This window comes from Muntiacus reevesi, chromosome 4 (assembly GCF_963930625.1).
Source record: "Muntiacus reevesi chromosome 4, mMunRee1.1, whole genome shotgun sequence".
NCBI lineage: Eukaryota > Metazoa > Chordata > Mammalia > Artiodactyla > Cervidae > Muntiacus > Muntiacus reevesi.
In genome coordinates, this window is record NC_089252.1 from 24,422,045 (window position 1) to 24,438,261 (window position 16,217).

At 48.9% G+C, this 16,217-nt stretch overlaps 1 protein-coding gene across 1 annotated transcript in view; it reads left to right on the plus strand.

Moving 5' to 3' along the window:
- The window catches only part of B4GALT6 (beta-1,4-galactosyltransferase 6), a 68,223-nt gene that overhangs the window by 27,301 nt on the left and 24,705 nt on the right, over nucleotides 1-16,217 (plus strand). The window contains exon 3 of the mRNA XM_065932401.1: nucleotides 2,989-3,102. Within this exon, the coding sequence (XP_065788473.1) occupies nucleotides 2,989-3,102 (114 nt within the window). The remainder of the gene's footprint in view (nucleotides 1-2,988; nucleotides 3,103-16,217) is intronic.

Below are 16,217 nucleotides of genomic sequence, written 5' to 3' on the forward strand. Positions count from 1 at the left end.
GGGGCTTTAATGACAAGAATTAATAAATTATGTATAGTAAGAAAATGCTCTTATTTAAATTTATATGGCATTAAGAAATTACTTTGGGATTGTGTGTTAATATTTATCTTCTTTGGGATTATAAGAAAATTGGCCTTTGGAACACAGAAAGGCGGTTGGCTCCCAGGGACAAGCTTATTTATCTTCTATTTTCAGCTCCTACAAATGCACAGTATAGAGTAGTTGCTTGGCTGGCACAGTTTGAGTCCCCATAAAAGGAGAAAACTTTTAACTAGAAATTTGATACATATATCTAGATATATAGTTTTTAAAGGATTTTTAAAAAAGAACCTTATTGGACTTCCTGACACTTATTTCAGAACTTCCCAGGTGACACTAGTGGTAAAGAACCCACCTGCCATTGCAGGAGATGAGGACTTGTTTGGGTTGGGAAGATCTACTGGAGAAGGATATGGCAATCCACTCTTGTATTCTTGCCTGGAGAATCCCGTGAACAGAGTGGGGGCTGGTAGGCTACAGTCCATGGGGTCACAAAAAGACACAAGGATTGAAGTGCCTTGGCACGCTCACTTATGTCATGTTTAGTGTCTTTAAATCTTTCGGTATCTATGGATGAGATACAGGTGTGGCCTCCTACAGGGGTTTGCTTCTGTGGTTTTTGTCTGTCCTTGCATGTATTGGCATAAAAATTGCTAATGTCTGCTGAACCCCTCTGCCCTCTGTCTTGGAGGGCCTTCCTTACCAAACCCTGCAGGCCTCCCTGGAGAAAGGCATGAGCTGGGGAGGACTTTGTTACTGGGACTTTCTCACTTTCTGATGGAAAAGGTCTTAGCCATTGTACCATCACTGGGTCCTATTTGTCATGTTGAGGTTTTCTGGTAAATACACTTACCTTCAAACCTGACTGACAACTTGCCAAATTCATGAGGAGTTTCCACTTATTCATAAGGGGTTCTGGTCTGCAGGGCCCTTGCAGCAGGTAGGCCTGAAGGTGGGGTGTGTGTCTTTGCTCCAGAGTGTCTTCCTGGCTCCCAGGCTGCATTTCCATCTACTGTGTGTGTGTGTATTTTAAGAATGTCTTCAGTTTACTTTGTTATTTATTGGTCACACCTGTGGCTTGCACGATCTTTGTTCCCTTACCAGGGATTGAACCTGGGCCCTTGGCAGTGAAAGCAAGAAATCTTAACCACTGGATCACCAGGGCATTCCCTTCATCTATTGTATTTTGATGATGCATGAATGTTTATGTTAGGTCATGATATGGACCAGAGGTGTTTAGGTTTCTTTGAGTCTTCTCATGTGCTTCATATTCAATTTCCAGGAGTCTGCGGTGAGAAGGTTTAACTTTTGCAGTTCAGTAAGCCTGTGATTTTGACCTTCAGTCTTGTGCTTGCTGGTCGCTGGCAGGCAGACCTCTCTTTTAAGTCATACGTCCATTTTCCCCTTTCCTAACTCTCTTCTTGCTGGCCAGTTCTTATAGGAATGCCTTTTTCATTGGAGCAGATTACTGAGGACTGAAATAAAGTCTTCACATTTTCCAGAGTGGTTGCTGGAACTTCATTTCCTGTGGGTACAGAGTTTGTGATCCCGAAGACAGACAGTGGTGTAATCAGCCGTTTCCATTTCTCGTCTCTTACTCACTGCTTGCTGGTCTCATCCTCTTACACCAGCTTCCTCTTGCATAGCAGGAAGCTAGCAGGTCATGGTTCCCAGATTTGCTTCTCAGAACTTGTCAGAACTTTGTTCCAGAAAGGGACTGAGATGTCATCTCCTTGGTTCTAAGTTAAAAAATTCCTGAGGCTCTTGATGTTCCAGGTTGAGGGGCTCATTTCTAAAGCAGTCACTCATAGCTGAAGTTCCTGGATATGCATGTGAACTTGGGGTTGTTCTGAGCACTTTGTACGCTTATGTTTCTGAAATCTGAAAATGACAACACAAGGCGGGTGCAGAAGAGAAGCTTTTCTTCTCTTGCTTTGTACCACCAAGCTAGTGCTTGTTGGCGCAGGATTTGAACTCAGTACTTGATTTTGGCACTCTAAACCAGTACCTCTGTGTTCCATAATTTGCTGACTCTAAAAATAATAGACCTAATGCAATAATAGTTCCAGGGTGCTCCAGAAACTGCAGCCCACGGGTTGGGTATGACTAATTTAAGGCTTTTAATTGGGCTGTATTGCAGAAGTCAGTTGAGTGGGTAAATCTCAGTTTCTTAAGTGTGAGGCGGTGAGAAAACATTACTCCCACCGTCTGCTCGCTGTGGCTGCACATGCAGCGTGCTGTGGCCATGTGGGTGTCCAGAGCACCCTGGGCTGCCTGAGTGGAGATGATCCCCCTGCAGCACTTTGTTTATATTTATATTACTGTATTTTATTTTTGGCCGTGCTGGGTCTTCATTGCTGCACGTGGGCTCTCTCTAGTTGTGGCAAGCAGGGGCTGCTCTTCGTGGCGGTGCACGGGCTTCTCATTGTGGTGGCTCCTTTGGCCAGGGGATTAAGAGTCTCCCTGCCGGTGCAGGGGACACCGGTTCGATGCCTGGTGGGGGAAGATCCCGCATGCCGCGTGGGCAGTAAGCCCGTGCACCACGACTGCTGAGCCCACGCTCTCGCACCCCTGCTGTGCTTTCACTCCCCCTTTGCATCTAGCTCGGCTGGGAGAGGGATGGGAGCAGGTGTTTTCTCCTGGTCGCAGATGAGTCTGCTGTGTGTGTGTGTACACGCACGGATCCGGCCGCTCCTCTCCCAGACGCGTCCCAGGGTCCCCGGGGAAATCATGCTGAGAGGTCCCTTCTGGCAGCCGTGAAGGGTGAACGGGAGAGCAGTCCCGGCAGGTGTGTTTTGCTTTTCCGTCGTTCTTTCTAGATAATTAGCTTTTAAGTGATGCTGTGGATCGCAGAGTGTAGTCTTTACACAGTGACAGCGACATATTTCATACTAAGAGCAAAGCAAAAGGCAATTTTTTGGTCGTAACTTTTTTCTCTCTCTCTCTAAGATTATCCTGAAGGCAATAATTCAAGTGATTATCTCGTTCAAACAACAACATATCTTCCGGAAAACTTCACATATTCACCATACCTCCCCTGCCCAGAAAAACTGCCTTACATGCGTAAGTTTCATCTCGTTTTCACTTCAACTGTGTGCTTGTATTATAATAACATAATAAATTCACATGGTTAGAGCACACCACACTCAGGTCGTTATCAGGGTGCTCATGTTCATATCGTGTAGCATGTCATTATAGTTGACTTTTGGGGGGTGCAGAGCAATTTTTTGTAGGGGTAGGAGGATTGAAAAACTGAAGAAAAGCTTTTCCCTTGCGCAGAAATAACCTCTGTTGTGAGTTTCATGTGTATTCTTAAAATTACTCTTAGAGTGATTTTAATATCTTTTATATAGATAGAAAATGAGAGTATTTCAAAGCCTTTAAGAATTTATATAAATGGCTTTAAAATTGCAAATTTTTCTCTAACTTTCTTTCTTATTTTTTGAGAAGTGTCCATGTTGATACATAGAGATCTATTCATTGTCATTAACTATTGTACAGTATAAAAAAGTGAACTGTGTGTGTGTGTGTGCTCAGTCATGTCCGACCCTTTGGACTGTAGCCCTCCAGGCTCCTCTGTCCATGGGATCTTTCAGGCAAGAATACTAGAGTGGGTGGCCATGTCCTCCTCCAGGGGATCTTCCCGACCCCGGGATCAAACCTGCATCTCCTGTGTCTCCTGCATTGCAGGTGGATTATTTACCACCGAGCCATTGGGGAAGCCCACTATATAGTTTATTTTTGAATAAATGTATGATATTTCATTTACCTTTCTCTCTGATGAAAATTTAGTTTGTTTCTAATATTTTGCTATCACAAAGCAGTGCTGTAAGGACATCAGGCATTTCTTTGTGCCTAGAAGCATAGTTGCTGGGCTGACTGGCGAGGTTGCACTCCACAGCAGCTATACCCGTTAATATCCCCAGGAGCAAACCACGAATGCATCACTCTGATACTGATGGACTTTTAAGATTTTTGCCTTTCTCTTTTTTTTTGAAATAATTATACGTTTATTATATGATTACAATGAATATAGTTACATAAATTCCCCATGGGGTCCTATTGAATTACATAGAATTTTTTTAACCGAAGTACTAAAAACATTAGAATAGAATGATGACTGTTTTATATACATAAATTCTGCTGAAGAAAACACTTCTATTTGTTTCTTTTTTTTTTTTAGATTTTAAGATTTTTGCCTTTTTTTGTTTTGTTTTTTTGATTTTGCCTTTCTTATGGATAAAACACTTTTTGCTGTTATGGTAAATTTAAAAAGGTATCTTGTCTAAATTACTTTTCTTTATTACTAGCGGCCTTGAGTGACTCTTCCTGAGTTTGTGAATAGTTTTGAATTTTCTCTCCTGTGATTCAGTCACTGCTTTATTGGTTCCTTATTGTTTAGTTAGATTTTTGTGTGGATCAGTGGGAGTTCTTTATGTATATTCTAGTGGTGTCCTACTGTCTGCTATTTGTATTGTAATTGGCTCGTCTTTTCATTTTGTTTATGGAGTCATTTATTTTAAAATTTTGTTTCTAAGTGTATCAATCACATTAAGGCTTTCACTTCTCTTGGTCTCAAGCAAGCTTTTCTTGTTACCCAAAAGCCATACAAATACTCTCTCATTTACTTCTAATAATTTTGTTTTATATTTTTGTGTATAATATGAGGTAACGTCAAGATACTGTATTTTAAATATGTGTTTTTTTCAAAATTATGAAGATAATACATTATCATTAAAAAAAAAAAAAAAAAAGCTCTATAGTCACTCAGAAGCCACAGAGCTGTTAGTTGCAATTTTTCATTGTTTGTGTCTGCACGCACCGCCCCCCCCCCCGATTTTAAGCATACTTCATACATATAAGTTAGTATCATGATCTCTATATAGTTAAAATTTAAATAAACATTATTTTGAACATTTTGAACAATATAAATAATCATTATTTTGAATTGCTTGTTTTTAATGTCCTAAGTGTGTTTTTTATGTCTTTATATAACTTTTCTTTATTGAGGAAGTTGGCCTGTCTTCAGTGTATTTTTGATAGATACTATATAACTATAAAAGTAAGATTCACCTTTTATTATCATCTAAGGCCATGGTTCTCACACTTCAGGGTGCATTAGAATCTCTGGACTGTCTTGTGAACTGCATATTTCTGTGCCCAACCCTCAGCGTTTTGGTCGGTAGATGTGGAGTGGGGTCTGAGAAGTTTCATTTCTAGCAAGCTCCCAGGTCACATTGATGTTGGTGATCCTTGGGTCACAGACCCACTGATCTGTAGCCTGGGGAGCTTTTATAATTCTTGGGCCCAACCCCTGAGTTTCTGATTTTTATTAACTGGATGTGAGGCCTCCTTTTTTTTTTTGTTAATTTATCTTTGGCTATGCTGGGTTTTTGTCGCTGTGAGGGCTTTTCTCTGGTTGTGGCGAGCGGGGGCTGTTCTAGCTGCAGTGCTTGGGTTTCTCAATGTGGCTCCTCTCACTGCAGAGCGCAGGCTCTGGGGTGCTGTGTGTGCGCTCAGTCGCTGGGGCTCCTGGGCTCCAGGGCGCAGGCTCTGGGGTGCTGCGTGTGCGCTCAGTCGCTGGGGCCCCTGGGCTCCAGGGCGCAGGCCCTGGGGTGCTGCGTGTGCGCTCAGTCGCTGGGGCCCCTGGGCTCCAGGGCGCAGGCCCTGGGGTGCTGCGTGTGCGCTCAGTCGCTGGGGCCCCTGGGCTCCAGGGCGCAGGCCCTGGGGTGCTGCGTGTGCGCTCAGTCGCTGGGTCCCCTGGGCTCCAGGGCGCAGGCCCTGGGGTGCTGCGTGTGCGCTCAGTCGCTGGGGCCCCTGGGCTCCAGGGCGCAGGCCCTGGGGTGCTGCGTGTGCGCTCAGTCGCTGGGGCCCCTGGGCTCCAGGGCGCAGGATCTGGGGTGCTGCGTGTGTGCTCAGTCGCTGGGGCCCCTGGGCTCCAGGGCGCAGGCCCTGGGGTGCTGCGTGTGCGCTCAGTCGCTGGGGCCCCTGGGCTCCAGGGCGCAGGCCCTGGGGTGCTGCGTGTGCGCTCAGTCGCTGGGTCCCCTGGGCTCCAGGGCGCAGGCCCTGGGGTGCTGCGTGTGCGCTCAGTCGCTGGGGCCCCTGGGCTCCAGGGCGCAGGCCCTGGGGTGCTGCGTGTGCGCTCAGTCGCTGGGGCCCCTGGGCTTCAGAGCGCAGGCTCAGTCGTTGCGGCACACGGGTTTAGTTGCCTTAGACATGCAGGGTCTTCCTGGACCAGGGATCGAACTGGTGTCTCGTGCACTGGCAAGTGGATCCTTCCCATCAGGGAAGCCTGGGGCCTCAGCATTGGTTTTTTTTCTTAAATCTCAGTTGATTCTAGTATTGTAACCTCCTTTACTGTCCCATAATAGGGACTGAAGCTGTGGTTTTTGTCCCTGTATATTGTCCACTTTGTCATTGCAGCTCAGGCCTTCTAAAAATGAATGTTTCTGTCTGTGCAGTGCTGAAACTACTGGGTGATGCTCTGTTGAAATATTGATTACAATAATTTCATTTTCATAATTTGCATATTCAGGAGTTGACAGTTTTAGGAAGTCTTTCTGTTCTTGGTTTAGCTGCCACTTTCTTAATTAGTGCTTTGTGGGTGCTAATTGAAGTTCTCTTTTGGAGCGCCTGCCGGCCAGGCCGTCCTATCCCCCGTCCTCTCCCCGCCCCGTCCCCCAGCCCCGTAACTCGTGAACGCTCCTGTCACTGGCTTGAAAGATGGTGTCACGGCTGCACCTCCCTGCCTTTCGCGGAATGTCTTGGTACGCCTGCTTGTTCCCTCTGCTTCCATCAGTCTTGCATTCTTTTGCAGAGGAGGATTCACATCAATTTGTCCAGCCACCTTTTCATAGAAGGACTCCTCAGGGCTCTGCTGGCTTTGGGTCCAGCTCCAATCCCTTTTCCAGTTAGCTGTGGCCAGCATGTTGGGACGTTTAATAGAAGATCTGGTCACATGCAGAAACTCTTGAGGACGGGGCCACGGGCACAGCCACCTCACATTGAGGCTTCTGCCAAGAGGGCTGGCGTGAGCCACCCCGGAGACCCCCTTACTAGCCTTGTGACCACTGCACAGCTGAGCCTCGGTTTGCCTGTCTGTAAAATCTGGAATCATATGTCAACTTCGTGAGGATAGAGAGAAGCACAGCGCCTGAAGCTTGGCTATTGTAATTTGCTATTCCCTCTCCTTTTCCTCATTTCTTTGAATGATGGAGCCAGATTTTACAGTTATCAGGGGAGTAAGAAACCTAGGAGAAATGAGTAGAGTGAAGGCATTTATTTTTACTTACCTATGCATCCTTAATTTTTTTTTAATTAGCAGAATTTTTTCCCATCAATGACAGAGAAAAGCATAATAAAATACCTAATTATAAATATCTTGTCATAATGTCACACAAAGTGATTGAATCCCATACCTGCCCAAATAATAGTTAAGGCAAGGCTGTGTAAAAAGATGAGCTACTTAGATGAAAATCATTCAGGTAGGAATGATACTGAATTTCCCTGTAATCACTGAAAATAAGGTTAGAGCTTAAAATTGGAGTTTGACTATCTGGCTGTCTTTTTTGATTTTTACTGGCACTTGATTACCATAAAGATAAAGAGTGAACTTCTCCAGTTGGAATTCACGTACAGTTGACTGCATGGGTTTCAGCATTTATTTCACATTCAGTCAATTGCATTATAAAATCTATTTTAGATGTTATTTATACAATATGAGTGAATACTTCTTTATTGTTAGGGTTTATAGATTCTCCAGAGGGCAAATCCACTTTCAGCTTTATTAAATTTGTGGGAGACTCTCCATACTAACCTGGAGAGGGAAATGTCAACACACTCCAGTATTTTTGCCTGGAGAATTCCATGGAAAGAAGGGAACCTTGCAGGCTCTAGTCCATGGGGTCGCATAGAGTCAGATACGACTGAGCGCCTGAGCAAGCACTCCGTACTAATAATATTCACTTTTATCTGGAGCTGTAAAATAATGCTTAGTATGGATGTTTTGATTTTTCTGTGTGAGGTTAGTGATGGAAAATGTCAGCTCTGCACTCTGCATTAAAATGAAGACAGACTTACCTGTAGGTTTCCTGTCATTCAATTTCTATTCAAAGAGAGTGCCTCTGTAGTGACCCCTTAATGCATTTTGTCCGTAGCATTTTTGGAATAGTTGCCTTTCTGGTTTAACGTTGATTGTTTCTATGGTTGCTAGCCTTAGGACCACAACAAAAGCCACAAGCACTTTTTGAGATGAGTTTAAATAGTTCAGATGAAAAATCAGCAGAGAGGGAAAAGATAAGCAAATAAACGTCAGACAAGCTCGAGTAATGCTTACGGTCACAAACCGTCGTGCCTGTGTTTATCGTAGACAGAAGCCGTGGGAGCCGCCGCAGAGTCGTGAGCCGCCTGCAGCAGGGCCTCCATTGTTCAGCGGGGCTGGTGGGGGGAAACACGGCTGAGTGCGCGCCTGCCAGCTGAGCAGGCGGCACACCCAGAGAAGGGGTTCTGTGAGGAAAGAGACTTCAGAGAGAGGGGGCGCGCTGCAAGTGGGTCTCGCAGGGTGGTTTAGTAGTAGCTGAGGGGGCAGTTTGCGGGCCCAGGAGGCTGTGTATCCTGAGAGCGGGGAGTGGTCGGCTGTGACTGGGGTGGGTGTGTAGTGGGGCGTGTGAGAGGCGAGGCTGCCCGGCAAGGTGTGGTGGTGGTAGTAGTGTCAGGCGCTCAGCCGTGTCTGACTCTGCGACCCTATGGACTGTAGCCCTCCAGGCTTCTCTGTCCATGGAATTCTCCAGGCAAGAATACTGGAGTGGGTAGCCATGCCCTTCTCCAGGGGATCTTCCCAACCCAGGGTCTTCTGCATTGCAGGCAGATTCTTTACCGTCTGAGCCACTGTGTAGAGGACTCACCAGTCCGGGGGCTGCCTGGGTCCTGTGAATCACGGGGCATCCACAAGGTGGGTGTCGGGGAAGCAGAGGCCTGAGCGTGTGTGCAGAGGGTTGACTTCCAGCTGTGAGTGCATCTCTAAGTGTGCGGGGTTTTCCAAGAGTCCAGGGACAGAAAAGGATAAAACTAAGCAGAAAACAGTACTTTGGGAAATGTACCCTATACCTGCTTTCAGTCGATACATGGTGGGACTAGGACGGGACTTCGGAAAGATGCTTCTGATGAGCAGTTGAGAATGAATAAGAGTGGGGAGGTGCCAGGGGTCTGGAAGAGCCGCACGGAGCTCCCTGCATGGCCTGGAGGAGCGGCTGGGGTACATGCTGGGCGGTGGTGCTGAAGAGAAGAGAGATATTTTTGGTCCGATATGGTGACCAGCTGAGGGATCAGGGTCGATTTCCAGGTTTTGGCTCAGTGGTGGTTAACTGAAAGGCGAATTGCAGGAGAAACCGCACACTTGGAGAATGGGGAAGTGAATGAGTTCGGTGTTGGGCTTGTTCTGTTGAAAGCTCAGGAGACTTTGTTTGGGGTCTGAATTTTTTCAGAGATATCTGGGCTGGAGGTGGTAGCAAGTGAGCTTGGAAGAAGGCTGCATATGAGTGGGCCCTTGGAGAACATCAGAGCCTGAGGGTCAGCAAAGAAGGAGAAGAAGCCAGGGACGGTGGCGGTGGGAGGGCGGCGGTCAGGGGACGTGTCCCGAAGGACAAGGAGAGGGCTCCGCGTTGTCCCATGCCTCGGAGCAGTAGACGGGGGGACTGTGAGAGGCTGTTGAGAGGCTGGGCACATTTCACACTCACGGGACCACAGTCAGCATGATTTCAGTGGGGTGGTGACGTGAGAAGCCAGGTATCCTGTCCTGAGAAGGCCAGGTATCCTGACCCAGAAGTGTGTAAAAACTTGTTGGTTTAAAACAAGTTCAGGACTTCCCTGGCAGTCCAGTAGTTAGGACTCAGTGCTTCCATGCAGCGGGGTGCAAGTTCAACCCCTGGTCAGGGAACTAAGATCCTTACATGCCTCCGGTCACGACCAAAAAGAGCGAAGCAAACAAAGCAAAGAAGTTTTGTGGGAAGAGGAAGGAGACTAGGGGGAAGGAGTCTGTGGATGAGGTGGTGTGGAGGGAAGGACGATTTAGGAAGAGATGGACTTCAGTGAGTTTTAAGTGCCGTGGGGGAGGACACTGTGGACAGACAGAGATGCGGAGTGCAGGGAGGAGAAGGGAGGTGTCCAGGGAGCCCGGATCCTGGAGAAAGTGACAGGAGACAGAGTGTGCTCCTGTGGAAGGACAGGAAGGGAGGTAGCAGGGACACCGCCTCCTGCAAGCAGGAGTGAGACCCGCTTGGAGATGAGGGGAGAAACGTGGAGGGGGCTCAGCCCTGTTGCTTCTATGTTCCCAGCAGAGCAGAGACCGCATACATATGGGAGGGGGCCACGAAGGACAGGCAGCTTGAACCGTAAGAAGTAAATATTTAAAAAGTAGTTGTAGGGAATGCAAAGTGGAGTCAATAAATCATACATTAAAAGGTGCTGGACTTACTGTTAACCAAGAGAGCCCTCCCCCCACAGGGGTGGTCAGAAACTACAGGTAATGTGCCTCCTATTTCTGTTGGAAGCTTATTCTGTTTAAGGCAGTCTATTGGATACTGTCACCTCAATGATGAGTTTAATCTGTATGCTTACTTGATTTTCTAGGGGGAAGAATTTGAGTGGTATTTCTTGGGTGGCAAATTTGAGCATGGAAAATTGTTGATCAGGTGTGGCAGGTCAGGAAGGGAGGGAAAATAACAGTATCTGTGAGTTTCTGGGTGTGTCTCAGTCTGTTCAGGCTGCTCTGCTAAAACCAAAATGCCATAGACTGGGTGTCTTAAACAACAGATGTTATTTCTCAAAGTTTTGGTGGGTTTACATCTGAGTTCAGGGTGTCAGCAGGTTTGATATCTGGTGAGAGCCTGATTGCGGGTTCATCGATGGCTGTCTTCTTGCTAGTTATCATGTGGTGGAAGGGCTGAGGGGTCTCTCTGGGGTCTCTTCTTTAAGGGCACTAATCCCATTCACGAGGACCTCATCCTCATGATGTAATCATTCCCCAAAGGCCCCGCCTCCTAGTACCATCACATTTGGGGTTAGGATTTTGCCATGTGAATTTGAGGACAGGGGGACCACAAACATGCAGCCCATTTCTCTCAGGTGTGCCATGATTGGGTGAAACTCATGGAGCTGTGTTGCTCCAGGTGTGGTCCAGAGATGATCACTGTGTGCCAGAAGCCGTGAGGAGGAGGGTTAAAAATGCAGGCCTCTAAGCCAGCAGTCCCCAACCTTTTTGGCACCAGGGGCCAGTTTTGTGGAAGACAGTTTTTCCATGGAATGGTGGGGGGATGGTTTCAGCATGATTCAGGCGCGTTACATTTATTGTGCACTTATTTCCATTATTACATCTGCTCTACCTCAAATCATCAGGCATTAGATCCCAGAGGTTGGGGACCCCTGCTCTAAGCCAAAGCCCAGAGCCATAAAGAAAGGGTTCTGGGTTGCCAATCACAGGATGTAACTTGATTTGGTTTAAGAGGAAAGGGAATTCATAAAGAGGTATCAGGCAGCCCCGGAAAACCTGGGTGGCTGTGGAGTTCGGTTCAGAGGCTGAGCAGCCAGAGCAAGGCCCAGGCCACTCTGGGAAGCATCTTCTGCCGCCACTTAGCTGGGATCACAGTTCCCACCAGCCCTGCGCAGGTCTGGGGACCAGAGGTACCACTCCTGGGGCCCGTGACACCAGGAACTTCTGCCGTCACTGTGATGTCTGCTTCAGCATCGCCATCAGGTGCATCTCATCACTGGACTGCTGCTCTCTGCTGAGAGGTTGGGAGAGAGGTCCTAGCTTCTTCTGGGAGGCAAGACTCGACAGTGGGCAGTTGTGCAAGCTCTGAAGTGTGTTGAGGTGAAGCCGGATGCCCACAAACGTGGCCCACTTACTGACACAGGAGCTCTGAGAATGGGCCTGAGACCTTCTTCTCAACAGGCAGGCCTGGTGATCTTTAGCCACTCCACCAAAATTAGCAACTACTTTTCTAGGAGACTGGGGAGACAGAAAAAAATAGGGAGACAGCAGAGAGAACTTCAAGCCAGGACTGGCTGCCTTTCACCTCTGACACTGCCAGTCATTCTAGGTGACAGTGGGGCCCAGGGTGTGAATTCAGAGCTGGGTATTACCGGGAGGATGTCCAGGGAAGGAAGTGAATGTCAGTGAATGTGGCTGCAGTTTGGAAGGTAGTTTGGCTAAAAGCCAGAAACTTCAAAGGAGGTAAATTTATGAAAAAAAGAAAGTAATGATTTTTTTATGAAGTGTAGGTATAAATCTGCATTGTACCTTCTTATTTGCCTCACCCCAACCTTGTGGATCTCAGACAGTAAGCAATGAGCTTACTGCTTTGAGAAGAATAGTGTTTCACTTAAGATGAAGAGTAGGGGTGATGTTCTCGAAAAGACATTGAAGTACAGTATATGGGAAACTTCTCGGCCAGTGTAGGAAATGTGGGTTTAATCCCTGGGTCGGGAAGATCCCCTGGAGGAACAACTGGCTCCCCACTCCAGTGTTCTTGCCTGGGAAAGCCCATGGACAGAGGAGCCTGGGGGACTGCCATCCATGGGGTCTCAGAGTGGGACGTGACTGAGGGGCTGACACCTCCACTATGCTGTTCTCCGTAGTGATTATACCAGTTTACCTTCCCGCCAGTAGTGTCAGAGGGTGGAACACTTCCTTGAGTGAAACCTGGAGGGGACACCTAGTATGTAAGGAGATGAGAGTAGCCTTGGTGGGTACCGAGGGAGGAAGGACTTGGGGTCCTGACCACAGGCTCCCCTCTCAGGTTCTTTCCCCCGAGGGTAGTTTGGAAATCATGTCACCACTCGCTCACCTGCGCTGTGCTTCTTCCTGGCCACTCTCTCTGATATGTCCCTTTTCCTTTATTTTCTATGCACAGAAATAACTATCTTTCTGATGCCACGTGTTGAGTATCTGGGGCTGGTGTATGAAGTTAATAAGAGGCAGGTTATGACCTGTGTGAATAAAGGGTGGTTGGCAGGGAGCTCCCTCAGCCTCTGAGCTTCTGCTCTGGGGAAGTGGCACCCACACGATTGTTGTGATTCAAGGTGCTGTTTCAGTACACCTCACACGGGCAGAAGAGTCACAGGGTTTATTACTCACGGGTGCCAGAAACTGGCAGGGGCACGGAGAGCTGGTGGAAGGGTGGTCTGCAGTCCCAGGAGGGTAGAGAGCAGGTACCAGGGATCTGTTGCTTAAAAGGTGGTTGGGGTAGAGGTCACTGAGTCTTCTTGGCCTTAGTTCTAAGTGATTGTTATTAAAGGGGTCTCTGGAAAAGCAAAGTGGGAGCTTTTTGGCAGGAATCCCAAACTCAACCCCTTATCTGAACGTCCAGACTCAGGATGTGAGCAGGGTTATCACACCATGAAATGCTGAAGCAGCAGCTCAGGAAAACAAAGGTTGTTTTTCTCATCACAGTTGATCCCGTGATGCCTCAGCATTATTAATCTTCAGGGCAGATCACAGAGACTGTGTGGACGGTGGAGATGTTAAAGGCCATTGGCAGGGTGTTGGTCACCCAGCACAGAAACATTTGAGCAAAGCAGAAATGCCATCGGCAGTACCAATAGACAAATGCCAATTTGCAGTCCCATCTGTAGCCACCCACTCCATTATTTGGGGTCCAGCCAAAGAAATAAAGCCCTTGGATAACGTTAGGGTAGGTATTTGATTTAAAAACTCAGGCGAGACTGTGGAATACTAGTCCCTGTTGGGCCATCTTTTGAACATTTGTCTGAAGTTTGTGTGGAATTACTGACATACACGCAGGGGGTGCCCCTTGCAGCGCGCACACCTTCTTCCGGGCCAGCGAGTGCGCCATTTGTGCTGAAGACTCGCTGCGCCGCTGCCCCCGAAGGCTGGGCTCTGCGCCGTGTGCTCGGCCGGGGCGCTCCCAGGTTGGGTTCTGCTGTAATGACCTGTTGTTTTGTGCCCAGAGCGGTGGCTCCTTGAGTCAGCTCAGTCCCACTGAGGGAGGTAGCTGACCTACTCCCGGTGAAATGGCATAAATGTCTCAGGCTTTGAGGTGAGGGGGCAGAAAAGGAATTGGGGGTTTCTGTTCAGTGATGCGGGTGTTCCCAGGGAGACTGAAGGGCCCTGGTGTGAAAACGGGTGCAGGGAAGTGGAGGGAAGGAGGAGAAGTCAGGGGTCCTCCCCAGATGGCTGTACTGTGAGACCCAAGATGGCGGGGGTTATACTCCTTGGGACCAGCTCTGGGTCCTAGGACTCCATGAGTGTGGTCAGGGCATCCATACCTCTGCCAGGAAAGGGTCGGGGGGTTGTTAAGAAGGATGGTTTCAGTAGTGACCTCTGTTGTCCTGCTTGTTATGCCTCATAACAGGGAGCCGTTCCCTTCTGTTTGGAGCGGTTCCAGGGAAGCAAAGCAATTTGGCCGCCAGTGTCAATGAGAACATCCCACTGGATAATTAGAGAACAGGTGATTGTCCCCCAGAGGAAGGGACAAGTTCAGGGACCTGCAGGGTCTTGGCGGCTGTCGCTCTCAGAGATCAGGCGTGGGATCCTGGGTTCTGCTTCTGGGGGGTAGCACCGCAAGAGGTGACGGCAGCATCCTCCGGGATGGGACCAGCGTCTCCTGAAGAGCGCCTGGACAGAGGCATCTAACTTGTGTTCAGCTGTCCCGAGGTTAAGTCACCAGGGACCCCGAACTCCGGAGCTGCAGTACGGAGCCTGTCGCTCATCTCATGAGGGAGGCTGAGCTTCTTACTTCTGTCTCTCTAGGCTTGGAAGGGTCTCTTTCTCTGTAGAGCTCAGAATCAGTTCCGAAGACTTCTGAGAGCCAGTAGGTGCCCTGCTCCCTCTCCCTTTGAATAAATTTTCCTTAAAAAAAAAAAAAACTCTTGCATTTCTATCATGATATAACTAGGTGTCTCCGTTCCTCGCTCACACTGGCCATCGCTGGACATTCTGGTATATGCTGCACGGTAACAAGGAACGCCTGGGGCAGAGGCCGCCTCTTCCCCAACTCCTGTGCTGCCGCCTCCCATTCCAGGGGGTCCCAATCGACCCCTGAGGGGTCGGGGCCCACCTCCACCAGTGCAGCAGTAATAGACACATTTGGGAAAGCTCCAGGCACTGAGAATGTAGCCTTCACAACTTGGTATGTGCATACGCCACCAGTAATGCCCAGACCATGAGGATCTTACAAGCTTCCAGTAGTTTTTTTTTTTTTTTTAATATTTATTTATTTGACTGTGCCAGGTGTTAGTTACAGCATGTGGGATCTAGTTCCCTGACCAGGGATTGAACCCAGATCCTCTACATTGGGAGTGTGGAGTCTTAGCCACTCGACCGCCAGGGAAGTCCCTCTAGTGGTTTTTTCACCTCCTCTGGGGGCTTGGGGCCCCACTTTCAGCAACACATGATGCACTTGCCTCCTGGGTGCCATGAAGGCCCTGGTAGAGCTGCCCCCCTCAAGTGTTAGAGCAGCTCTCCAAGCTCAGCATCCAGTCCTGACCCAGCACCGGGGGCCCCGTAGCTGGCCTCCCCCTCTGGCTCCAGGGCGCTCTCCTTGGCTTCTAGAGCCTCAGAGCCCGTGCCTCCACCCCTGCCCAGGAGAGAGAGAGGCAGAGGCCTACCATCCAGCGCCCAGACCTCCGCAGGTGGTTGTAGCCGATCACCTCCACACCTGACGCCAGGTGGGGTCTCGTTCAGAGAGTAGGGGGATGCAGAGGTGCTTCAGCCTGGGGGCTGCTGGCCGGCTCTGCAGGGGAATCTGACCTGGCACGGCACCAGCGGTTCGGCAGGGGTGGGGGGGGGGGGCTTCTCTGCCAAGCCTGGCAGCAGCGACACCTGGCAACCCACTGGTTGCCGACCTCTGGAGCCGACCTCCGGCCAGCAGTGGTTCCTTCCCCGAGAGACTGAACAACCTGGAGGAGGAAGTTAGCCGTTTGCAGCTCCTAGGCTTCTAGGAGTATGGGGCCCCTACCGTCCCCACCATCCCATCCTCCTTTTCAGGTGTATTGAGCAGCTGGAGCTGGTGTATTAAGAACATGCAGATGATGACCTGCTGATTGAGGGGGCACCTGCCACCCATACTGGTTGGCAGGTGGCTCCCTTAGCATCCGAGCTCCCACTTGGGGGAGGTGGAGCCCGGGGGTCATCATGATGGAAGGTGCAGTTTCAGTATACC